General features: G+C 50.2%; 1 protein-coding gene and 1 non-coding gene across 3 annotated transcripts in view; both read right to left on the bottom strand.

Moving 5' to 3' along the window:
- Window positions 1-5,355: 5,355 nt before the first annotated feature.
- LOC143833461 (LIM homeobox transcription factor 1-alpha-like) overlaps window positions 5,356-24,615 on the bottom strand; it is an 87,979-nt gene continuing 68,719 nt past the window's right edge. Inside the window, exons 4-9 of one of the 2 annotated variants that reach the window (XM_077329318.1) lie at window positions 15,178-15,410; window positions 13,630-13,787; window positions 13,021-13,098; window positions 11,278-11,434; window positions 10,917-11,075; window positions 5,356-7,943 (exon numbers count right to left, since the gene is read on the bottom strand). In XM_077329318.1, the coding sequence (XP_077185433.1) occupies window positions 7,789-7,943; window positions 10,917-11,075; window positions 11,278-11,434; window positions 13,021-13,098; window positions 13,630-13,787; window positions 15,178-15,410 (940 nt within the window). In that variant the 3' untranslated portion in view covers window positions 5,356-7,788. The remainder of the gene's footprint in view (window positions 7,944-10,916; window positions 11,076-11,277; window positions 11,435-13,020; window positions 13,099-13,629; window positions 13,788-15,177; window positions 15,411-24,615) is intronic. The other variant, XM_077329320.1, reaches the window with a different exon arrangement.
- On the bottom strand, window positions 18,349-18,419 carry TRNAA-AGC (transfer RNA alanine (anticodon AGC)). Its single transcript has one exon. It is a non-coding gene; the product is annotated as a tRNA-Ala (tRNA).

Genomic DNA, 24,615 nt, shown 5'->3' with positions numbered 1-24,615 from the left:
AAGCTGCCGTTCTTAACCACTACACCAAGCTGGCTCCTATTAAAGACGTAACGGGTGTCTCCTGGCATGTTTTCTTGGGCTAGGACTACTGCAGTCATCTGAAAGAAGCATATGTTCAGTCGGCAGATAGAGGTGGGATTTGGGGGTGGGGTTGGAAGGCCATGAAATACAGGCCGCACCTTGTCATCTAAGGAGGCGGTGAGCTCCCCCTCACTGGCAGTCTTCTAGCAAAGGTTGGATACACACTTTTCTTAGATGCTTTAGGATGCTTTGGGCTGATCCTGTGTTGAGCAGGGGGTTGGACTAGATGACCTGTATGGCCCCTTCCAACTCTATGATTCTATGATCTTTACGCAAAACAGCATGGTGTAACGATTAACAGCAGAAGACTGGAGAACTGGGTTTGATTTCCTCACTCTTCCACATGAGTCCTGCTGGGTGACTTTGGCTTAGTAACAGATCTCTCAGAGCTCTCTCAGCCTAGCCTCTCTTACAAGGTGCCTGTTGTGGGGAGGGGAAAGCAATTGCCCACCACTTTGAAACTCCGCAAGGTAGAGAAAAGCAGGACATAACAACCAAGCCTTCTTCAACAGCCATTCAAGTCCCCTGTTAACCAGGACAAGAGTCTCCCTAGTTGTGTTAAAAAAACCTCAGAAGGGCCCTGACGGATCAGCCCAGTGGTCCCTCTAGTCCAGCATCCTGTCTCATGCAGGGGCCAAGCAGTTCCCCTGAAGGGCCAACAAGAGGGCAGAGAAGCCCTGGCCTTCCTTTTCCCGACAGAACACAACAAGTAGAGCCCTGCTGGATCAGCCCAGTGGTCCATCTAGCCCAGGGGTAGTCAACCTGTGGTCCTCCAGATGTCCATGGACTACAATTCCCATGAGCCCCTGCCAGCATTTGACAAGTCAACCAGAATAATGTGTGACAAAACAGGAACACTGACACAGTTTTGAGTTGGTCAGATTCATCGGTCATGGGAGGGGGTGTCTGGGGGGGGCAATGGGTGTTTTCGGGCTGGTTGGCCTCAAGCAAATGCCTGGTGGAGGAGCTCCCTTTTGCAGGCCCGGCGGAATTGTCGGAGTTCGGACATTCCACCACGTGGGGGCCAGGACTGAGAAGGCTCTGGCCCTTGTTCAGGTCCTATCAGGGCTGTGAGGAGCCCAAGGTCACCCAACTGGATGGAGGTCTGTGCTCATCACAGAAACAGTTGGATTCCGGTGTGTGTAAGCCCTGGTTAACGCCATGACTTTGCTATACCTGCTGTGGAATTTATCAGCGGGCTTACTGGGGTTTAACTGGAGCTGACATCTCTCTTCGCCTTCCCAGGTGTTAAGTGCTTCTGTATGCTTAGAGTGAGCGATGGCCGCCACACTCACGTGGCCCCCTTCTGAGTTTCGCACGGAAATGTCACGGGCCGTAGCTCGTGGACTGCATGGTCTTTGAACCCCAGGGTTGACTTGTGTATTCCTTCTATATCCATGTGTCTATAGAGCCTCTCTCTCTCTTTGTGTATGTAACAGAAATGTCTTGCCAAGGTGCATTTCTTGCATCGCACGAGGCAGGCTCCGGCCCACAAAAATACACATCGAAATAAAAAGTCTTCACGGTGGCAAAAGATCCCTCTTCCGTTTTGGCAGGAATTGCCAACATGTTGCAGTTGACTGAACAGTGCCCCTGAAGGTCTTTTCAAGGCAGGAGCCATATTCCCTTATATCCCTCAAAGGGTGTTAAAATCAGCGGATCGAAATCTGTTTAGGATTCCCAGCCCAAAGGAGGAGGAATTGGCCTCAACCAGTAGAACACTCAGTGCCTGCAGGAATTTAGCTCGTTGCCTTAGAGCAGGGCTAGTCAAACTGCGGCCCTCCAGATGTCCATGGACTACAATCCCCATGAGCCCCTGCCAGTGTTCTCTGGCAGGGGCTCATGGGAATTGTAGTCCACGGGCATCTGGAGGGCCGCAGTTTGACTACCCCTGCCTTAGAGCCTGTAAGCTGTTCCGCCAGGCATATGGTCGGGGCCTAGAGAGACCAACAAGAATTGCTCGGCTTGCTGCTACAAACTTGAGAAGCTGCAAAGAAATGGGCGGTATAGAAATCTAAATAAATAAAAAATAAATAAAACCTGCTTGGGAAACTCTGCCCTTCCTCCCCCATTTGATTGCAAATCTGCTTGGGGGTATCTGAGACAACTATTTTTCCGGTTTTTATCATTTCTTGATTGTGTGTTATGTTGTTACCTTTCCCTAGCTCCATAGGAAGGGGGTGGTGGTATAAAATAAAGTTTATTATGCTGTTATTAGAGGTTGTTGCTTGCCTCTGTGTAGAGATCTTTGGACTTCCAGTGGTCTCCCATCTAAATATTAACCGAGAACTACCCTGCTTGGCTTTGAGGATGGATAAGATCAAGCCAGCCAGGGCCAACTTGGCTAGGACCTTATAAATGGTCTTATTGATTATGATCACAGTTTACCATTTCACAGCCTTCACCATGAGATGAGGTCTACGAATCCGTGTTTTAATCTGATCTAATCAAACCTCCACTTGGATCAGAACCTCTGCAGCACCCACAGCGTTCCCAGAAGGAGAGGAGATCACCTTCCCTTCTGTTCATCTTGAACCAGGCCGAAGGCTCCGATAGGCCTTTGTCCCAATCCATGGTGGCAAAGAGGCTGAGGCTGAGCCTTTGCCAGGAATGGTGGGCCGAAAGGGCCAGCGCATCCTTCTTCAACAGCCAGGGAGACGTCGGGCCTCTCAGAAGGGGAAAGTAGATACCAAAAAATTGTCACGTCAAGCAGAGACTTTCTTCTTCTACGCTACGACTGTGGCTAGAATAACTCTGGCGAGGGAATGAAAATTCCCGACCTCGCCTTTGATATCAGCCCGGATGGACAAGCTTGCAGATCTCACAAAAATGGCTAAACTAACTAGTCAGGTCAATGGAAGATCAACGCAAGAGTTCCAGGAACAATGACATTATTTGCTGGAATTTCTTAGTAAGGACATTGCATTCGGGACGTGGCTCCCACCCCGTATTTACGTTCACCTCTCCTTCCTCCTTTTTTGTGGGGTCGAGAGCAACAGAACAATCTCATTCTGCTCCCTCCACCTGTGGAGTTAAATGAAAGCCAGTTCATTAAATGCTCTAAGCCCACGGTGGTGGTGGTGTTCTCAGGTGGGAGCCCCAAGGTCGGTTGCGTCTGGGTTGACCCCTCTCCCTCCCGGCTTCGGCTCCCTGAGTCGTGAAGTTGGCTGCAGAGGATGTGGCTCCCTGGGGTTGCTTTGTCGGAGGGCATGGCTTTCCAAGCGGAACTTGTGTGCCTGGCCGGCACAGATTAGAACCGGCGGAGCGCCAGCGCTGCCTTTAACTCCTCATCCGGAAAAATGCCCTCATTTTACACCCCCGGCTCTCGCTGTCAGCGGACGGTCATTCATCAGCGCTGCCACCTTTGGTGTCAGCGGTTCCCTCTGGAGGAGAACGGAGGGGCAGGATCCGCATTCCGTTCGCGCAAGGACTTTGGTTTTGTTTGGCTTCTGCCCAACCCAAAGCTAGACGTGGCTCAGAGGTGAGGCTGCCAGCTCTGGGCTGGGAAATTTCTGGAGCGGGGAGAAAGAGGGAACCAGGGGAGGGCAAGAGTGGGGCAGGGCAGGGGTAGTCAACCTGCGGTCCTCCAGATGTTCATGAACTACAATTCCCATGAGCCCCTGCCAGCATTTGGAGGGCCACAGGTTGACTACCCCTGGGGTAGGGGACCGGCCTTAACTGGGTGGAATGCAATATCCAGGAAACAGCCACTTTCCCTAGGGGAACTGGCCTCTGTAGGCGGGAGTTAAGAGTTCCAGATGCGGAGGTAACAAAATTGTCAAGGTTCGATCCTGAGTGTGCATCCTCGTGACAAAGTTCCCAAGGGCCGGCGAGATGGCACTCTTCCCCAGACGCATGGCTGAGGCAAAGACAAGCACAGTAGGACATCAGAAAGGCCCCTTCCCTCCCAGCCCCCCATCCCAAGTGTGGTGTAGAGGTTAAGAGCGGCACCTTCTAATCTGGCATGTCGGGTTTGATTCTCTGCTCCTCCTCATGCAGCTAGCTGGGTGGCTGTGGGTTTGTCACAGCCCTGATAGTGCTGTTCTGATTGAGCAGGAATATCAGGGCTCTCTCAGCCTCAGCTATCTCCCAGGGTTTCTGTTGTGAAAAGAGGAAGGGAAGGTGATTGTAAGCTGCTTTGAGCTTTGGGCAGTGAAAAGCGGGATATAAAAACCAACTCCTCCTCCTCCTTTCCATCTTGAAATCTGAAATCTGGACTTAACATCAGTGCTAGAATTATTCTGACCTAATGGTCAGATTCGGGGCACTCAGGTGGGTTTTTAAGGTTAAAAATACTGTTGAATGTTTCCACTTTTACTTTGTATATCAGTTTATTGATGTTAGCCGCTGGGAGCCTGTCTTAGGGAGGGGCGGCCGAGAAATATAGTGACGGTGATGATGATATGTAAACCCAAAGAAAGTGTCAACTGGAGCTTTGTTATTCTGGGAGATCACCAATCCTCACTAAGAGGTTTATTTATTCATTACTTGATTTTTTTTACCCCTCCATTCCCCAAAAGGGCTCAGGCTGGCTGGTAGACCTACTTCATGCAGGTAAGGACACCAGCCTCCAGGTGGGACCTAGGCATCCCCTGGAATGACAACTTATCTCCAGGCTACAGAGATCATGGAAAGAAATGAAGAAGATGGCAGCTTTGGAGGGTGGACACTCGGGCATTGTACCCTGCTGAGGTCCCTGTCTTCCCCAGGCTCCATCCCAACCTGGTTTTAGCCACCCGACACCCCCCATCGTCTGCTGGTGGCCAGGGGGTACCTGGTAGCCCTACGTGTAGGAGAAGAAGGTGAATGGAAGGCTTGCTTTGGAGGGTGGGATCTTTGGCATTCTAACTTGATGAGGCTCCTCCCCTCTCCTCCCCAAGCCCCACCCTCCCAGGTTCTACCTTCCAAGTCTCCAGGTATTTCCCAACCCAGAGCTGGTAACTCTACCTGGAAAGCATATCGCTTATTCACGGTGTAGGCCAGGGGTAGTCAAACTGCGGCCTACTATATTGGCCTACACCAGGGGTAGTCAAATGGTGGCCCTCAAGATGTCCATGGACTACAGTTCCCGTGAGCACCTGCCAGCGAACGCTGGCAAGAGCTCATGGGGATTGTAGTCCATGGACATCTGGAGGGCCACCATTTGACTACCCCTGGTGTAGGCCAATATCCCATGATCACAGGTGACCGCATTCCCCGTTGCCTTCACAACCACCGTGGTAGCGGATAGAAGAACGACAGCCCGCCAATAACATCTCACTCTTCTGAGAATTTTACCCCTGCTTGGCTCCAGAACGATCAAGAATTCAGCCGGTTCATCTCAGTCACAAACAGATTTTGATATTTTTTGGGGGATGTTTTAATTTCCAAACGCACATGCAAAGACATCGGCACGACACACAACACGAGATCACAACTGGCATGAAAAAGCGATATTACAGCAAGCTTGACACGATCCGGAGGGTGCTGATCAGCAACTGATTCCTTGAGAGAAATGTGTCTTTAAACTTAACTTATCAAAATCCAGTGCATATGTCATGGCGGGAGGGGGGGGAAGATGTACATACATAACCCAAGGGAGGAGTCAGTGACTTGGCATTTCTCTTGTTCCAATCCAAATAATTACAAACAACCTCTTTCCCAGTACTTGTGTCCATCCAGCCCTCATTCTTTCTGCCAATGGTCTTATGCTCTTATTTATTCACACTTGCTTTGCTCCCCCTAGTGGTCACTTCGATATATCATCGCTATCTCTCCCACTTACTGGCTTGTTCTTTTACAGGCAAATAAACTGGAGAGACAGCCATGATATATCGAAGCAACCACCAGAGGCAGCAAAACACAGGCATTTGCTGGCAGGGGCTCATGGGAACTGTAGTTCATGGACATCTGGAGGATCACAGGTTGACTACCCCTGGTCTAGTGGTTAAGAGCAACGGACTCTGTAGAACTGGGTGTGATTCCCTGCTCCTCCACTCGCAGCCAGCTGGGTGACCTTGGGCTAGGCACAGTTCTCTTTGTAGCAGACTTGGAGAGCAGTTCTCACAGAGCTCACTAGGGGTCTCTTGCAGGGAGAGGAAGGGAAAGGTGTTCGTAAGCCGCTTTGGGACTCCTTCGGGTAGGGAAAAGTGGAGTAAAAAACCCAGCCCTTCTTCCTTTTGTCCCGTAGCACAGCCCCGCCAATCACCAAAAGGGTTTGCCCCCCCTTAGTGGTCTTGTAACGGGCTGCCACGGATGGATTCAAGGGATCTCTTCTGTGTTCTCTTTGGTTGTCAGACCCCGAGGACTGGCTAGTTGGGACACCCAGAGGAGTCACTACGATCTCCATTGAGTTGCCTTGGCCAGGGAAGACATACTGTGAGAGCCTGGAAGACCCTGGGGGTCCGTGTGGCAGGAGGTCCCCAGGTCACGGCTGTGGGAATGGGAGCAGGGCCTGATAAGAACGCAGATGGGAGATGCTGAGGAAGCTAAAGGGGTGAGTTTCAGCCAGCCTCACAGGGAAAAGCTGGAAAATGCAGTTTGGTAAACTGTGGTTGGGTTTCCGCCAGGGGATATGTCTTCCAGAGAAGGCAAAATTCTTAATTCTCTCTGAGCCTTGCCTGATTAGAGAAACACAATGTCAAGGCATTGTTCAATGTCAAGGCAATGTCAAGGAGTCTGCTGGCATCTTTCTTAGGTTCATGGAAGCTTTGCTGTCAATGGAGATGGGGCTAAAAGTGACCCGTGTTGAACATTTGGCCTGAATGGAATCTTGTAGAAGATACAAGTAGAATGAAGCTGTCTGTTCGTTTAGACCAGGGGTGGCCAAATTGTGGCTCTCTAGAGGTCCATGGACCACAGTAGTAGTCCATGGACCTCTGGAAAGCCACAGTTTGCCCACCACTGATCTACACCATCTTGAACCTCCTTGTCAAGTCCATACATCTAAGGGTATAGCTACACTCAAGACTTATGTATATTTATTTATTTACACCTTTGTAACCTGCCTTATTCTCACAAAAGACTCAAGGTGGCTGATGAATGGTGGTTCCTTCTCCCCAGTGAATCCTGGGAACTGTAGTTCTTGGGTAAAGGGAGGGATCATTAGTCATTGTTGAACTGCCTTGGCCAGGCTACTTCCCCCAGAATCCTTCGGGTAAGGAGGGAGAGAGGTCACAACAACGAATTGAGTATAAAACCATTGCGGGCAGAAGAAGTTGTTCCTCAGTGTTATCTCACCTGCTTCTTTCTTCCTCCAAAGCAGCAGGCTCACCTGATGTCCCGGGGAGTTCTTAATTTTGCCAACACTCAAGAAAATTGACAAGAACACATCAGGCCGGAGAACCCTCCTAAACGAAAGCACGATCACGCTGGGAAACTTGGTCCTTACCCAGGGCTCCCGTGAGACCTCCTAGGCTTTCTGTCTCTGCTGATGCGTCCACCTAGCTTGGATGCCCTACACTTTCAACACCAAAACACACTGCTATAATGACAGCTACATAATGTGAATTGTCCACCGATAGGACCTCAGGCCGAGGGAGGGGAGAGGCAGTTTGGCCAAGTCCATGAAGACTCAGTGGTTGGTCCCCAAGTATTTCGCATTCGGGTCCTCAACAACTACACCTTCCTTATTTGCTCGGCCTGATCCCAAGAGTTCTTCCAGACTGGTCTTGCTCCTCCATGCAATTCTCTGTTCAGAGCAGCGCGTGTCAGACAGAAGACCCACGGTCAGGAAGTGAAGTAGGAGCTCTGCATGGAGTAGAGGCGGTCAATGGGGTTCCCCACTCGGGTCTGCAGGAGGTTGGCTTCTGCTGCCGACAGCAGGCAGTCACCCAAATGGCCGATGGTGTCGCTGTCCATGTCATGGAAGACGCCTTCAGAATCTAGGACGGAGAGAACAAAGGTCAAGAGAGAGTGTTGGTTGGTTGGTTGGTTGGTTGGTTGGTTGGTTGGTTGGTTGGTTGGATGAATGGATGGGTGGATGGTTGGATGGATGGATGGGTGGATGGTTGGATGGATGGATGGATGGATGGATGGGTGGATGGTTGGATAGATGGATGGATGGGTGGATGGGTGGATGGGTGGATAGATGGTTGGATAGATGGATGGATGGATAGATGGATGGATGGATGGATGGATGGGTGGATGGATGGGTGGATAGATGGTTGGATAGATGGATGGATAGATGGTTGGATGGGTGGATGGATGGATGGATGGGGGGATAGATGGTTGGATAGATGCATGGGTGGATGGGTGGATGGTTGGTTGGTTGGTTGGTTGGTTGGATGAATGGATGGGTGGATGGTTGGATAGATGGATGGATGGATGGATGGATGGATGGGTGGATGGTTGGATAGATGGATGGATGGATGGATGGATGGATGGATGGATGGGTGGATGGTTGGATAGATGGATGGATGGGTGGATGGGTGGATGGGTGGATAGATGGTTGGATAGATGGATGGATGGATAGATGGTTGGATGGATGGATGGATGGATGGGTGGATGGATGGGTGGATGGGTGGATAGATGGTTGGATAGATGGATGGATAGATGGTTGGATGGGTGGATGGATGGGTGGATGGATGGATGGATGGATGGGGGGATAGATGGTTGGATAGATGCATGGGTGGATGGGTGGATAGATGGTTGGATAGATGGATGGATGTTTGGATGGAAGGACAGACAAACGGACGGTTAGACAGATATTATATGGTTAAAGACCAGCAAGTCACAAGATCCAACAATCCAACAAGATTTAAATTACAGTGTGAGCAATTGATTATATATTTTCCTCATGACTTTCCTGGGTAGATACCGTGAATGAACCCCAAGATGTGTCCCACGCAGTTCAAGCTCAAGGGATACAAACCAATCCAAATTGCTGTTTCCCCCCCTATTTATCTCTGGACTCTGTTAACCATTTTTCATTACACTGAATGTTAATTTATTCTCCCACTTTGCCAATAAGGATGAACTGTTTGCTTCCATTCCATGACATTGTATCTGCAGAAGCTTGACTAGAACTTTGTTGGTCTTAAAGGTGGTGCCAGATTCAAAACTTGTCCTGCCTCTTCAGACCAACATGGTGATCCACTTGAACCTCTCAGAATGGCCAAGCAGTCTTTCATTCCCCACTGAAATAGGCCACTGGTAATCTAGCCTGTAATGTTGCTAAATTGAGTTAGCCTCCCTGTCCAAGCTCCAATTGTTCAACAACTGGGGCTGGTAAGACTTCTCTGCCCCCTCTCTCTTTCCCTGCCTCCGAAATCTAGAACAGGCAACTATGGATGGGATTGCTTTCAATATTTTAGAGCCAGTTTGGTGTAGTGGTTAGGAGTGTGGACTTCTAATCTGGCGAGCCGGGTTCGATTCTGCACTCCCCCACATGCAGCCAGTTGGGTGACCTTGGGCTAGCCACGGCACTGATAAATCTGTTCTGACTGGGCAGGAATATCAGGGTTGTCTCAGCCTCACCCACCTCACAGGGTGTCTGTTGTGGGGAGAGGAAAGGGAAGGCGATTGTAAGACGTTTTGAGACTCCTTCGGGTAGAGAAAAGTGGCATAGAAGAACGAGCTCTTCTCCTTCAGTAACATCAGGACTCTCTCAGCTTCACCTTCCTCACAGGGTGTCTGTGGTGGGGAGAGGAAAGGGAAGGCGAATGTAAGCCGCTTTGAGTCTCCTTTGGGTAGAAAAACGCAGCATATAAGAACCAACTCTTCTTCTTCTTCTTCTTCTTCTTCTTCTTCATTATTATTATTATTATTATTATTATTATTATTATTATTATTATTATTATTATTATTATTTACATTTTAAAAATATCTTTATTTTTCTAGCCTGCTGTTCCAGTACAACTCAGGGAGGGTGGCAATATTGTTAATAAATTCCAATTTAAAACAGAGATATCATCTTATCCCCTTCAATTAATACACTACAGATGAGGGGAGTGGGTTCTTTCCCCATCTCCAACAGTGAGGGCAGCATTTCTGGTGGAAAAGATTAGCCTCCGTCTCTTTAAGCAGAGTGTTCCGCCCGGTCGAGGCTAATTTCATGTCCTTTGAGCCGGAGAACCTGAGCAGATGTTGTTCTGATGATGGTTACACTCTTTGGAGCAGGGGTAGTCCAACTGCGGCCCTCCAGATGTCCATGGACTACAATTCCCAGGAGCCCCTGCCAGCGAATGCTGGCAGGGGCTCCTGGGAATTGGAGTCCATGGACATCTGGAGGGCCGCAGTTGGACTACCCCTGCTTTGGAGGATATACTTATTGTATGCATTATCAGGGATTCTATTATTCTGTATGCTTTCATTATGATGTCCCGCTGCCCTGAGTCTGAAGGGAAAGGGTGGGTAACAAATACAGTTAATAATAACAATTTAACATCTTATGATTATACCATTGAAGCCCATTGGAAGAGGCAAAACAGAAGGGAGGAGGAGGAGCAGATGGTGGTGCTGAAAGGGCTGGGTCAAGAGAAGCCCTTGAAGCAGTCTTTCTCAACCGTATTACCATTAAGAAACCCATGAAAACATTCATCAGGCTTCGAGAAACCCCAGAAGTGGTACGATCATGTCGAACATGGTTGGGAAGCAGAGCTGTGGACACGCCCACCTGGGGCCCCTCCCCTTCCTACCTCTTCCAGGCCCATCATTGGCCACTTAGGGGGGGGGATCAACATGACCATATATGGCCGTATCACCCCATAAATGTTTAACACATTTTAAAAATATATACAAACATCAACTCCCACCCATTCAGGAAGCCCTTCCAGGGCTGTCAAGAAACCCCAGGGGTTCATGGAACCCTGGTTGAGAAAGGCTGACAAAGACGGAGAGGGAGGCTCCAGGCTCACCGTAGGGATGAAGATGGTCTCCTGGCAACTGGGGTGGTGTGAGTCCTTGTCGGTACAGGTCTGTGCTGTAGCTGTTCTGGTCCAGAGGAAGCAGCTGCTGCTGGGCAATCCTCGAATACGGCACCATGAGCCCGTCCATGCCATGCACGCTGGCGCCATCTAGAGAGCAATCCGTGAAGGATCAAGGAAGGAAGGGAGCAACTCCCGTTAAACAGAGACACTCGAAAATAATAACTACTAGGAGCACCCGGTCTTTTGCTCCTCAAGTTCTTTCTGCTCTCCTAATCATTGAGCTACTCCTCATTCTCATTGCTTTCACTGGTGGGTTTCTGCCGCTTTGTTTCTTGCCACCTCCGCTTACCTTCGCTGTCCTCGTTGCTCTGCCGGCTGCTCCGCCCGTTCCCTCTTCCTGTCCCCAGGCGGGTGTTCCCCAGCTGCTCTTGCTCCTGTTGCTGCTGCTGCTGCTGCTGCTGCCTGCGGGCAATCTTCTTCATCTGCAAGGAGGAGGACGGATGCTCCTGGGCAGGGGTGCAACAAGAGGGGGAAGGGAGGACAGGATCCCCCTCCTACGTTGTGGCGAGAGGGGGGATGTCCCCTTCCAAAGCAGGTGCTCTTTGCCCCCCTCCCCTACCTCCACCAAGAGTAGTGATGACAGATGAGTAGGGCAGCCAGGCACCCCCATGGAGGCCATGGTCTCCTGCCGCCGAGCCCCACTGCCGATTGGCTGACCCAACAGGGCAAACATACCCCACCCCCCAAAATGGGGAAGCCCAGACAACATTTCCGCAATGTGCCTATGTCACTTCCAACATGACTCGGGAGTGGAGTCATCCTGTTGGGGTGACACTCCATTATTTGGGGGAAACTCTATGGAAGAAGCCAAGTTTACCATAGAGTTTTAAGCCAAATACCAGAGTGTCACTCGATATAGCTGCAGGGTGATGTCATTTCTGGGCCCTGTGGGAAGTGATGTAGGCACTTGCTGAAATGTCAGCTAGGCCTCCTTCCTGCTTCTGGTAAGTCTCCTTCCACCCTTTGCCGGTTGCCAGGAGTGACCAGGCAACCCTACCAATGATCCACGTCTCCACTGGATACGGTTAGATGCCACCTTTTGGCCACTGATGCCAAGGCAGTTTACAGTGTGACATAACAGCACACAGTAGAACAGGGACCCCCCCTGTTTTTTGAGACTGTGGACCCCTTTGGTGGCGGGAACAACTACAAAATGGCTGCTGCCGGAGGCAGAGCCAATCACAAAGTGGCTGCTGTGGGGGGTGGAGCCAATCACAAAATGGCTGCTGCAGGAGGAGGAGCCAATCACGTGGCTACCAAAGGAGATGGAGCCAGTCACAAAATGGCTGCTGAAAGAGGTAGAGGCATATAGACATCCCAAGGAAGTCCACATGCATGATGGGAAAAGCAGGGCCGTTTTAGAAACACGCTGGGACAAAGGTGGTGGGAGGAGAGAACAGAACCAACCTTGGTGGAAGATGCCACCGACGGAACGTTGGGCACTTCCACACAAACAACGCCTTTTTAATCCACTGCCAGTGCCCTCCCCACCTGCGCAATGATGCAGTTCCAATCCAGTTTGCAAGTGGATGCTGTTGCTCTTTCACCCACTGGCAAAGCGCATTGACAGGGGATGGAAAGTGCTTCATTTAGTACACGCCGTGGCAACAGCCCCTCGCAAACGGTTGCCAAAGCAGATTGAAACCGCATTATGGAGCAGGCGAGAAAGGGCCTATCATGTTAATCCACACTGCCAATCAGATCTCGAGTGGCCTATCAGAAGCCGGGCCAGCAACAGCCCCTCCCTCGGGCTCCAGGCAATGCACTGGTGGGTGCCGTGGTCTCTGTGGGACCCCCTGCAGGGCATTATACGTGACCCCTAAGTAGAATGGGGGCAAGGAAAGGGAGGTGCAACTCCTTAGATGTTCTTAATGTTTCTTCCTTGGGTGTCTTTCCAATAACTTCCTCTTCTTTCTGCAAACGCAGCCCCTGGAACTGCTGTCTCAAGCGGAGATTTCGCGATTTCTCTTGCCCGTAAACTTCCCCAAGGACTTACAAAGCTCTGATGCAAAGCTCTGAGAGGATCACTCACCTTGGCCCTTTGGTTCTGGAACCAGACTTGCACCACCCGGACGGTCAATCCGGTTTCAGCCGCTAAGGTCTCCCTCACCTGCGCAACGTGGACAGCAGAAAGGGCAGGTTACAAAGCATGGAGCAATCCTGAATTAAATGCTGCCTGCAACTCACTGCCAATTAATATTTGGGGGAGGCTGAGTCAAAAGCCTTCCTGTGATCTGGGTGGCACCACAGCCTTCAAAATTATGGCATTTGGTGTCACAAAGACACGTCTGAAGCCATGGGGACCTTAAGCCATGGGGACCTTTTTAGCTTTGGAGGTAGGCCATTGACAATAGACATGGACACATGAAACTGCCTTCTTCTTCAGTCCATCGAAGTCCGTCTTGTCTACCCAGACTGGTTGTGGCTTTCCTCAGGCAGAGGTCTTTGAGATCTTTCACATCACCTCCTGCCAGATCTTTTAATTGGAGGTACCGGGGATTGAACCTGGAACCTTCCGCATGCCAAGCAGATGTTTTACCACTGAGCCACAGCCCCTCCCAGGCAGCCACAGGCTCCCTTTGCTCTTAATGCTGGCTGGCTGGCCCTTCCAGGCAGAAGGAGGAAAACAGTGAAACTCGACCTTCCGGCAGGGCTTGGAGGAGACTTCGAAGGAGGCCTTGAACGCTCGTCGCTGCTGGGTGGTGAGGATGGTGCGTGGACGTTTGGAGCGCTTGTGGTCCTTGCCTTCCTCACCCCCTTTGCCGTGGGGGTGGCTCCCATCCTCATCTTCGCTCTTCACTATAAGGGAAGGCAGAAACCATGTTAGTAAGCATTCTTTCACGAAGCATTGGCCCTTCCCAACAACCCAGGGAAGCAAATTTCCTGAACATTATTTGTCAAAGTGCCTTGTAGCTCCCAGGTAAGAGCAAGAGTCCAGAAGCACCTGAAAGACTAACAAAATTTGTGGCAGGGGAGGAGCTTTTGTGAGTCTCTGCTTACTTCTTCAGATCCAAATGTGACTCTTGGAATTGCGATCAGCAAGTAATTGGGTGAGGAGTTCGGCTCCATAGGACTGTTGTTAGGCTGTTTCAGCAGATGAATTATACCTGTGTGAACCATTCTGAACCATGTGCCCTGGAGATTCCTTTGTTTAAGATGGGCTCCCGCCCACTTCCTCCTTCAGGAAGATCAGTGTGTGTGCTGTTCTCAAGCAAGGAGCAGCCATTTAGGCTCTCTGCTCTTTCCATCTACAGATGTGTGGCATGTAGTCTGCCTGCGGCCTAGCCACAAGAGGCTTGCAATGTGCTGCTTTTGTAATCATTCTTTTTGTTCTCTGTTTTAGTAAGGAGACTGAATCAGATGAATATATTTTGTAAATAATCCTTCCTCGTAAAGATTACTCTCTTTTAAACCTCAAAGTGCTGTGAGTCCGGATCTGTGCTTCATCCACAAACGTATCTAATAACTGCATACTTTCAAAACACTCTGTTGCTCTGCAGCCAAATCCAAAAGTCCCAAGTGACTCACCAAAGCTGCTCTCCTTCCATAACTGTTGTTAGTCTTCTAGGTGCAACTAAACTCTAGTTTACAAGTTTATTTTAGCCGTAACTAAGGTGGCCCAAAATGGCATTTTTTTCAAATACTCTCCACCAGTGTCCTGATTGGCTCCCTTGAGCACACTTCCGTCCTGTTTGCCTCCTGAGCAGCGAGAACAAACATAAGTTAGTTTCTAAGCCATCCTTCCTCAACGTTTTATCGCTAAGAAACGCCTGAAACATTCTTCAGGCTTCAAGAAACCCCAGAAGTGGTGTGATTTTGCAGAATAGGGTTGGGAAGCAGAGCTGTGGACACGCCCTCCTTAGGCCCCTCCCCTTCCCACCCGATCCAGGCCCATCATTGGCCATTTTGGGAGGGGGGGGCAGGTCGACATGACCGTAGATGGTCATATCACCCAATAGACATTTAACAAATTTTAAAAATATATTAAAAATTCATCAACTCCCAACTGTTCAGGAGACTCTTCCAGGATCATCAAGAGACCCCAGGGTTTCATGAAACTCTGGTTGAGGAAGCCCGGTCTAAGCAGTATCAGAAGCTGGCCACTGGAGAAAGAAGTTGGCTCTGCACATGCTCAGAGGAACTCTCGTCGCTCGGGACGGAGCAGGCCTCTGCTACCCTTGCCTCGCACCTGATTCGGTCGGTGCCGGGCTAATGGCGCTCAGCATTTCCCTCTCCTTCTCGTAGTCGCTGCGGCACAGCAGCTGCCCTTCTTTGAGCACAAACTCATCGCCGCGCTGCAGCCGCCTCTCGCACTCGCAGCAGGAGAAGCAGTGGACGTGGTAGACGTTCTCCAGCACCCGCATGATGAACTCGGAAGGGGCGACGACTTTGAGACAACCGCTGCATTTGGTCTGGAAGAGTCTGTGGGAAGAAGAAGAAGAGGAAGAAGAGGAAGGAGAAGAGGAAGAGGAAGAGGAAGAGGAAGGGGAAGAGGAAGGAGAAGAGGAAGAGGAAGAGGAAGAGGAAGAGGAAGAGGAAGAGGAAGAGGAAGAGGAAGAGGAAGAGGAAGAGGAAGAGGAAGAGGAAGAGGAAGAGGAAGAGGAAGAAAGGTTAGGGTGCAACAGTTAGACATGCAAGTCAGCCTACAGAAATCGCAAGCCCCCAACCATTTAATGCTAGGCTTACTCTCCTCCATAGGGTTGCCAGCTCTGGGCTGGGGAATACCTGGAGACTTTGGGGGTGGAGCTGGGAGTGGGGGGGATTTGGAGCAGGAAGGGCCCTCAGGGGAGTCTAATGCGATGGAGTCCCCCCTCCCAAGCAGCCATTTTTTCCAGGGGGACTGATCTCTGTAGTCCGGATGGGGTTGCCAGCTCTGGGCTGGGAAAAACCTGGAGACTTTGGGGGTGGAGCCAGGAGTGGGCAGGATTTGGGGCAGGGAGGGACCTCAGCGGAGTCTGATGCTATGGAGTCCACCCCCTCCCAAGCAGGGGCTATCGTGAGCCACTTCTTCAGATACTGCTCACTTCTTCAGAAGATAGATAGATGATAAAGAGGTAGAGAGATCCTGTTGTATCTGAAGAAGTTAGCTTCTCCCCTGCCACAAATCTCGTTAGTCTTTCAGGGGCTCCTGGTCTCTTGCTTTTTTCTACTGCTATAAGCAGACTAACCTGGCTACCTATCGATCAATCTCCATGGAAGCCACCATGTTTAGTTGTACATAACAGAAATCCATCAGCTTCAGGCTACGAAGAAGTGACCAGGGACTCCTGAAAGCTCTTCCCCTGCCACAAATCTTGTTAGTCTTTAAGGGGCTCTGGGACTCTTGCTTTTTTCTGCTGCTGCAGGAAGACTAACACCCATCAGGATCTATCGGTGTGGGAGCAGGCTTGATAACTGGCAGAGGGAGAGGAGGACCAGGGAGCAAACAGCCTGCAGCCATCACAACAGAACGTACGTAGGACATGGAGAGCTTTATCCGTTGGCACCCAAGAGCTCCCCAAAAGAAAACAATCTCAGAACTCTCTTTGCTTTATCCCAGCAGAACGACAAGAACCATAAACGCTGTTGTGTTTATGGTCACAACAACAGTGACCATGAAACCTGCATGGATCTTCCAGCGCTTCAGCTTGAAGATGTAGCCTGGAGATTAGCCGGTTCTAATTCCAGGCGATCTCCAGTCACGGCCTGGAGGCTGGCAACCCCATTCACAGCCCCCTCCCCGCCTTCCTCCCGCTGGCACGGAGGGGCCTCGGAATAGAGAAATAAACAAGGGCAAGCCAGGCATGAGAGGCAGATGGCTCTGATGAAGTAATTTGGGAGCTAAGCAAACGCAGGCAAGGCTGGCTTGGCGGACTAGGCCAGGCAGCTTCTCTTTAGCCACTTGACAAGAGAAAGTAATAAAATGGGGATTAATTAGGCTGTTGTTTAAACACACACGATCCTCCCAGCCAGCAGGGAAACTCATAAACCGGGATTGAGAACAAGAGGTGGGCTAATCCTCCCTGCAAACGCTTACCAGAGCAGCAGGGGGGGAGGACGGGGGGGGGGGCGTCTTTAATACCACCCTGCCTGGATTTGCGCTCCTTTTGGGCTACGAGGGGCCGGGACAGTCCTGTGCACCACAGAGGCCGGGTGGGATTTGGAAGGGAAGAGAGGAGTAAAGATGTGGAAGAGACAGCTGGGGGCAGGGTGGCTGAGGAACTAAAGCAGAGTAAAATCATTATGGACAGAACAACAGAGAGCGAAAGAACTGGGGAAACTCGGGAAGAAAATCCAGGGCCTTCAAAAAAAAATACACAGAGTGGATGTTCATGTCAACATTCGAAGGGTGCTCCAACCCCAGGTTAGGTCCAAGGAAAGCTTTGTCCCCGAGATAAGTTAATGGGGTGCAGATATTAATATTGGATATCAGTCCTGATGAAGATTAGTTGAAAAGGGTGAACAACGGAAGCCGGGTGACTGTTATTAATTGCACCGCTCCTGTTAAAAAAAACAGAGAAAACCGATCTGGTTTTTCCCCCATAATTAGCCTTTATCTAGCACTCGAAAGCTCACGCCCGGAATAAATCTTTGTTGGTCTTAAAGGTGTTCCTGGACTCTGATTTTATTTATCTAGCAGAAAGTGCCAAAGCAGGATAGCAGCTGGACATCAAGAAGGCAAAAGTAATGACTGCTGAGGGATTACAGGGTTTTAAGGTCGACAACGAAGAAATGGAAATTGTCCAGGATTTTCTATTCTTTGGTCCGTCAACAACCAAAAAGGGAGACTGGAGCCAAGGAATCAGAAGGAGATTGGGACTGAGAAGGGCAGCCTTGAAGGAGCTAAAAGAAGGTTCTTAAGTGTAAGGAGGTCTCTTGGAGACCAAGATCAAGATAATTCACCCAGGGGTAGTCAAACTGTGGCCTTCCAGATGTCCATGGACTACAATTCCCATGAGCCCCTGCCAGCATTTGCTGGCAGGGGCTCATGGGAATTGTGGTCCATGGACATCTGGAAGGCCACAGTTTGACTACCCCTGATTCACACCCCATTACTATGTAAGGGAGTGAATGTTGGACAATAAAACAGACAGGAAGAGAGTTGATACCTTTGAAATGTGGTTTCAGAGGAAAGTTTACAGAAGAAGAGGAGTTGGTTTTTATACCCTGCTTTTCACTACCTGGAGGAATCTAAAAGCAGCTTGAAATCACCTTCCTTTCCTCTCCCTACACCTGTGAAGTAGGTAGGGCTGAGAGAGCTCTGAGGGAACTGGGACTGGCCCAAGGTCACCCAGCTGTTAATATCATCTGCATAGACTGGCAGCAGCCCTCCGGTGTCTTTGAGGTCTTTCACGTCATCTGTGGTTTGCTGCTTTTTAATTGGAGATGCCAGGGATTGAACCTGGGACCTCCTGCATGCTGAGCAGATGCTCTACCACTGAGCTATGATCCCTGTTATTTTTACCCAGGACATTTTTTATCCCACCCCTGTTGAAGAAGAGAAGACGAGGAAAGCGGACTCACTGTGCCATCATTTCTAGTTTTGAAAGGAAAGTCGTTTGCTCATTAGAGTCATGGCATTCCGACCAATTTCTCCTTAGAAGGTTCCAGAATGACATGCATGCGACCACTTTGCCTGCCATAATGTGGTGTAAATCAGGCCTCAGATTGAAGAAGAAGAAGAGTTGGTTTTACATGCCGCTTTTCTCTCCCCGAAGGAATCTCAAAACGGCTTACGGTTGCGTTCCCTTTCCTCTCCCCACAACAGACACCCTGTGAGGGAGGTGAGGCTGAGAGAGCTCTGAGATTACTGAAGAAGAAGAAGAGTTTGTTCTTATATGCCGCTTTTCTCTCCCCAAAGGAGCCTCAGAGCGGCTTATGGTCACCTTCCCTTTCCTCTCCCCACAACAGACACCCTGTGAGGTGGGTGAGGCTGAGAGAGCCCTGATATTACTGAAGAAGAAGAAGAGTTGGTTCTTATATGCCACTTTTCTCTCCCCGAAGGAGTCTCAAAGCGGCTTACGGTCGCCTTCCCTTTCCTCTCCCCACCACAGACACCCTGTGAGGTGGGTGAGGCTGAGAGAGCCCTGATAATTCTGCTCAGTCAGAACAGCTTTATCAGTGCCGTGGTGAGCCCAAGGTCACCCAGCTGGCTGCATGTTTGGGAGCGGGGAATCAAACCCAGCTTGCCAGATTAGAAGTTTGCACTCCTAACCACAACACCAAGGAGAAAACGACACCTCTCCTTGGCAACTCTCGGCCTCTTCCCCCTCCTCTCCAGGAGACCTTCCATCGGTTTTCTGAACAGTTCCCTCACAGCACCTAACCTGTGCCAATTCTCTTTTATTAGAAGCACCTTTGAGGGCCTAACAACAGCAGGCCTGGCCAGAAGCCTTCCCTCAAATTCCCTCTCCTGGGATTGATGGCTGCAACAGGGTGGCCCGCCTCTATCGGTTCCCCTCCTCACTTCCGTAACTCAATAACGCTGTCCCGGTCTCCCCCCGCTCCTCTCCTTAAGCCCCGAAAACAAATCCGCACCTCTTTGCACTAATTGAAGAAAACAGGCCTTGCGCGTCTCATAAACACGGTGTCAGCTCGCATTACGCAAAATTAAAATTCTCGGCACCAGGAATTCCTAAAGAGGAGGCTTTTTTAATATCGTCCGAATCCGTTTAAGCCCGGGTAATATGGTTTCGGTTGCCACGGGAACGGGGAGGCAGCTCTGTTAACCACCGGCGGATTGAGAAACCAGTTTATTATTGGTGCCAGACTGACAGGCCCGGGAAGCCGGGGGAAACCTGGAGGGGGCAAGCCAAGCCAAAGCGGAACTGGGATTTCATTTTTATTTATTTTTTGGCTGTGAAGTCACAGCCGATATGCGGTGATACCATCGCGTTTTCAAGGGGAGGGATGTTCAGAGGTGGCTGGCCATTGCTTTGTTCTGCATGGCGACGCTGGACTTCCATCCATTGGGTAAGGCGGAATTGTAGTGGGTGCCGTAGGAGGGAGGCTCAGGGGAGAGGGCCCACGGGAAGTGGTGATTCGGATCGACCTCAACCACACGCCTGGCGGAGGAGCTCCCTTTTGCAGGCCCTGCGGAACTGTTTAACCTCCGTCAGAGCCCTGATCTCCTCTGGGAGCTCGTTCCACCAGGCGGGGGCCAGGATGGAGAAAGCTCTGGCCCTGGTTGAGGACAAGCGAGCTTCCCTGGGGCATTCTTACTTGGGTTGCTAGCCTCCAGGGGACACCTGGAGGCCTATTACAACAGATCTAGAAAAAAAAATGACTGCTTGGTGGATGAACTGTATGGCCCTACATCCCGCTGAGATCCCTCCCCCAGTCCCCAGTCCCCTAGGAATTTTATTTCTGGTGTACTTTTGATTATTAATTAATTAATTAATTAATTAATTAATTAATTAATTAGTACTTAAACTTCTGTTCCACTCGACCTCAGGAGACTCGGGCAGATCACATCATTAAACATGCATATATGAAATCTAAGTACAAACCCAACTAATTCAGATGAAAATTCCCAGCATAAAATTACATTCCGATATCAACCATAAAATTTCTATCATAGATTTTGGGGCATGGGGCATGGTATGGACCCCCCCCCCAAGGAGTACAGTGTGGTGGTGGTGGGGGCATAGAAGCCAGTGAGATCAGAGGTCAGATGTCAGGCCTCAACCAATGGCCTGGCGAAACAGATCAGCCTCGCAAGTCCTGTGGAACTGTCCAAGGTCCTGCAAAGCTCTGGTCTCATTCAGCAGAACATTCTGTCAGGCCGGGGCCAAGGCCGAAAAGGCCTTGCTCTGGTTGAGGTCAGTTTGATCTCTTTAGGCCCAGGGATCCTTAGTAGATTTTGGCCCACTAGACCTTAGTGCCCTTTGTTGGGGGGGACATAATGGGAGAGGCAGATTTTCCCAATCTTGTCAACAATGACTCCCCCCCCCATGCCTTCCTCCAGTCTCCTGGTGATTCCAGACAATGCTTGGCAAGTAGATTGAGATGGATGGGAACTGAAACCCAATGGGCCCATGTTCCTCAGTATTTCAGCCTCCCACACTCTTCAGTAATGTGGTTTCTCATTAGGGGGTAGCCAACAGAAAGCTTTTGCCAAAGCAGTCGCTGTCCTTTGCATGCAAGACTCCAGGCCGTTGTCAAGCAGCCTTCAGTTCTGCCACGCTTATATTTTTGGACCAGTCTTCAGTTTTACCTCTCCAACCTTTTTTCAAAGCCACAAGGAGAGCCAGTTTGGTGTAATGGTTAGGAGTGCGGACTTCTAATCTGGCACGCCAGGTTCGATTCTGCGCTCCCCCACATGCAGCCAGCTGGGTGACCTTGGGCTCGCCATGGCACTGATAAAACTGTTCTGACCGAGTAGTGATATCAGCGCTCTCAGCCTCACCCACCCCACAGGGTGTCTGTTGTGGGGAGAGGAATGGGAAGGTGACTGTAAGTTGCTTTGAGTCTCCTTCGGGTAGGGAAAAGTGGCATATAAGAACCAACTCTTCTTCTTCGTTCTTTAGGAGGGACTCGTTTGGGTTGGCCCCATGCACCTGGAGATGGAAATCTTGCCTAGAGGTCAGGTCTGGCAGGGTGGTGTTTCTGTTTCTGGAACATATTCCTCTACCTTGTCTCCAAAATGCAGAATGTCTGGAATCCCATTAAAGCCAGATTTGAAAGGAAGAGAACTCAAAAAGACTGGCATCGCCTGCAGTAAATGCCCCCACTTATTTGTCTTTCATTGATTTGGGGAGGGGTGTGTGAACAGCTGTGCCACCAGAAGACCAACAGAAGGTCCTTCCCATAACCTTTACAGCCCTCCCTGTCTTTTCCTCCCCAGCTTTCTACCTTTGTACTTCCAGCTTTTCCGCTCTGGCCCACTTAGAAGATCCAATTAAATTCCTCTGCGCATTCTGACTTGCTCTTCTTCCTCAAATGTGAAATAAAGTTCATGCGAGAAAACGTGTGGAAAAGTCTCTCCTCTTATTCCGGTGAGACCTTGTGACAAAAGGCAGGGGACAGAGTTTCCGGACGGAGGCTCTGTTTCGTGTTCTTCATCAGGTAAGGTCCACACAGGGGGATCACTTCCAATAAGATGTGACCTAGGAAGTTGAATTTGCCTTAGCATACAATGGTCCTCTAAGCTCTTGTTTCTGTTGCCCTGTGTTTTCCAGAACTTAGAATCGTAGAATCATAGAATCATAGAGTTGGAAGGGGCCAGACAGGCCATCTAGTCCAACCCCCTGCTCAACGCAGGATCAGCCCTAAGCATCCTAAAGCAGTGGTCCCCAACCTGCGGGCCACGGCCCGGTGCCGGGCCGCGAAGGCCATGGCGCCGGGCCGCGGCTCCCTCTCCCCGCCCCCCCCGCAGGGCGTGGAGAGGGAATCGGGGCCGGGCCGCGCCCGTGCGGGCGCGGCCCGATGTGCGGCGCGGCTCGCGGGGCGCGGCCCGATGTGGGGGTGCGGCCCAGGGGGTGCTGTGCGGGCGCGGCCGACGCGTGGGCGTGGCCCAGGGGTGCGGCCCGCGGGCGCGGTCGATGCGTGGGCATTGCCTGCACGCGATCCGTGGGCCGCGCCCCAATGCCCTGCCGGTCCCCAACCTCAGAAAGGTTGGGGACCACTGTCCTAAAGCATCCAAGAAAAGTGTGTATCCAACCTTTGCTTGAAGACTGCCAGTGAGGGGGAGCTCACCACCTCCTTAGGAAGCCTATTCCACTGCTAAACAACTCTGACTGTGAATTTCCCCCCCTGATATCTAGCCTATATAGTTGTACTTGAAGTTTAAACCCATTACTGCGTATCCTCTCCTCTGCAGCCAATGGGAACAGCATCCTGCCCTCCTCCAAGTGACAACCTTTCAAATACTTAAAGAGGGCTATCATGTCCCCTTTCAACCTCCTTCTCTCCAGGCTGAACATTCCCAAGTCCCTCAACCTTCTATCTCTTATTCCTGCCATCTGATTTCCAAAACACCTTCATGACACCCCCCTCTTTCTTCAAGACCCACCACATCTGGGGAGGCTGCAGATAGACTTCTTCACTCTCACCTGTGCAGAAATACCTGGGTGTGTTGCCATATTAGTCTGTCTGCAGCAGCGAAAAGGAGCACGAATCCAGGAGAACCCGAAATACAACATGCTCCTGACAGTGGAGGAGCTCTTGTGAATCATCGCTCACTTCAGATAACTGAAGATGTGACTCTTGAAAGCTCCTTCCCTGCCACAAATTTGGTCAGTCTTTAAGAAGAAGACCCAGCTTTTCACTGCCTGAAGGAGTCTCAAAGCGGCTTACGGTTGCTTCCTTTCCTCTCCCCACAACAGACACCCTGTGAGGTAGGCCGGACTGAGAGCTCGCTCGGAACAGCCCTATCAGGGCTGTGACTAGCTCAAGGTCAGCCAGATGGCTGCATGTGGAGGAGTGGGGAATCAAACTCAGCTCACTGTGTTAGACGGCATCTCTCTTAGTCACCCCACCATGCTGGCTTTCTTTAAGTTGCTACTGCACTGAACTCTTGCTCTTTGGTATCTGAAGGAGTGAGCAGCAACTCAGGAAAGCTCCTCCCCTGCCAGAAATTGTTAGTCTTTAAAATGCTCCAGGGCTCTTTTCTACTGTGTGGAAAGTCATCTAAAGTCTACGTTATTGCCTTGAGTCCAGTCTTCCTTTTGTGCCTCCATCTCCCCTCTCCTCTTCAGCAGGTTTCCCCAGGATAGGACCCTTTCTTAAAGCTGGCCCTTTCTTAAATATCAGAAGTATGAAAAAAGAAAAACAGTGAAGGTAAAGTCAGGCTCAAATTGCCACAGCCATTGACTGTGAGATTTCTGCTTTCAGTTGACTAAAATGAGCCTTCCCTAGTCACTGGCTCAACTGGAGAGGTGTTACGGGATACTCACAAACATCCCACCTGCTCAAAAAGAGAAATGTCCATCTCCACTCAAATAGGCCTGTTTTGATGGGGAGCAATGCAGTAAAGAGAGAAACTGGCAGTGCGGCCAGCTCTTAGGGCTGTGCATATGAATGTTGGTGGCATGCAAATTATGCATACCAGTGTGTGCATAAACGTTGCATGTGAATGATGCAAGTGGTCCTGTGCCCCCCCAGGAGCATCATTTTAGGAGGCATTTGTGGTTGCAGAAAAAGGGGGAAGACAAGGAAGTCACATGTTGCAGGCAGAAATCCTTCCATTAATGGAAACGTTCCCCTGGACACGAGCCAGGGTGTGTTTCATGGTGTTCATTCATCTTCATTTTGTTCATTTTTGTTATGCTTCCAGTAACGTCTTTGTTTTTCATCCCATCTGGGTAACACAAGCAGAGCTGGTACCACTCACTCCAATGATCCAGCCAGTGAAAAGTCACCCAGATAGCAGGAAAAGAGCCCAGTTTTATAGGCAATTAAAATCAAACAAATTTCTGGCTTTTAAATCTTTGGATGGAATCCTCAGGTATGGGACCCCTTGCCAAATGGGTCATTTAGCAAAACACAGAGCATTTGGAGAAAGACTCTCCATTTAATAGGCAATTAAAGTCAAAATATATAGGACCGTTTCCTATATGTCAGTTCCGTATCTCTTGATCTCTTTTTGCCTTTCTCCATTCACTCTGTCCAACATTCCAGATTTAAAAAAAACAACGGTTCTACTTTG

Source organism: Paroedura picta, chromosome 3 (assembly GCF_049243985.1).
Source record: "Paroedura picta isolate Pp20150507F chromosome 3, Ppicta_v3.0, whole genome shotgun sequence".
Classification (NCBI taxonomy): Eukaryota; Metazoa; Chordata; class Lepidosauria; order Squamata; family Gekkonidae; genus Paroedura; species Paroedura picta.
Note: the sequence above shows the minus strand (reverse complement) of the source record. Positions and strands in the feature narration are given on the sequence as shown.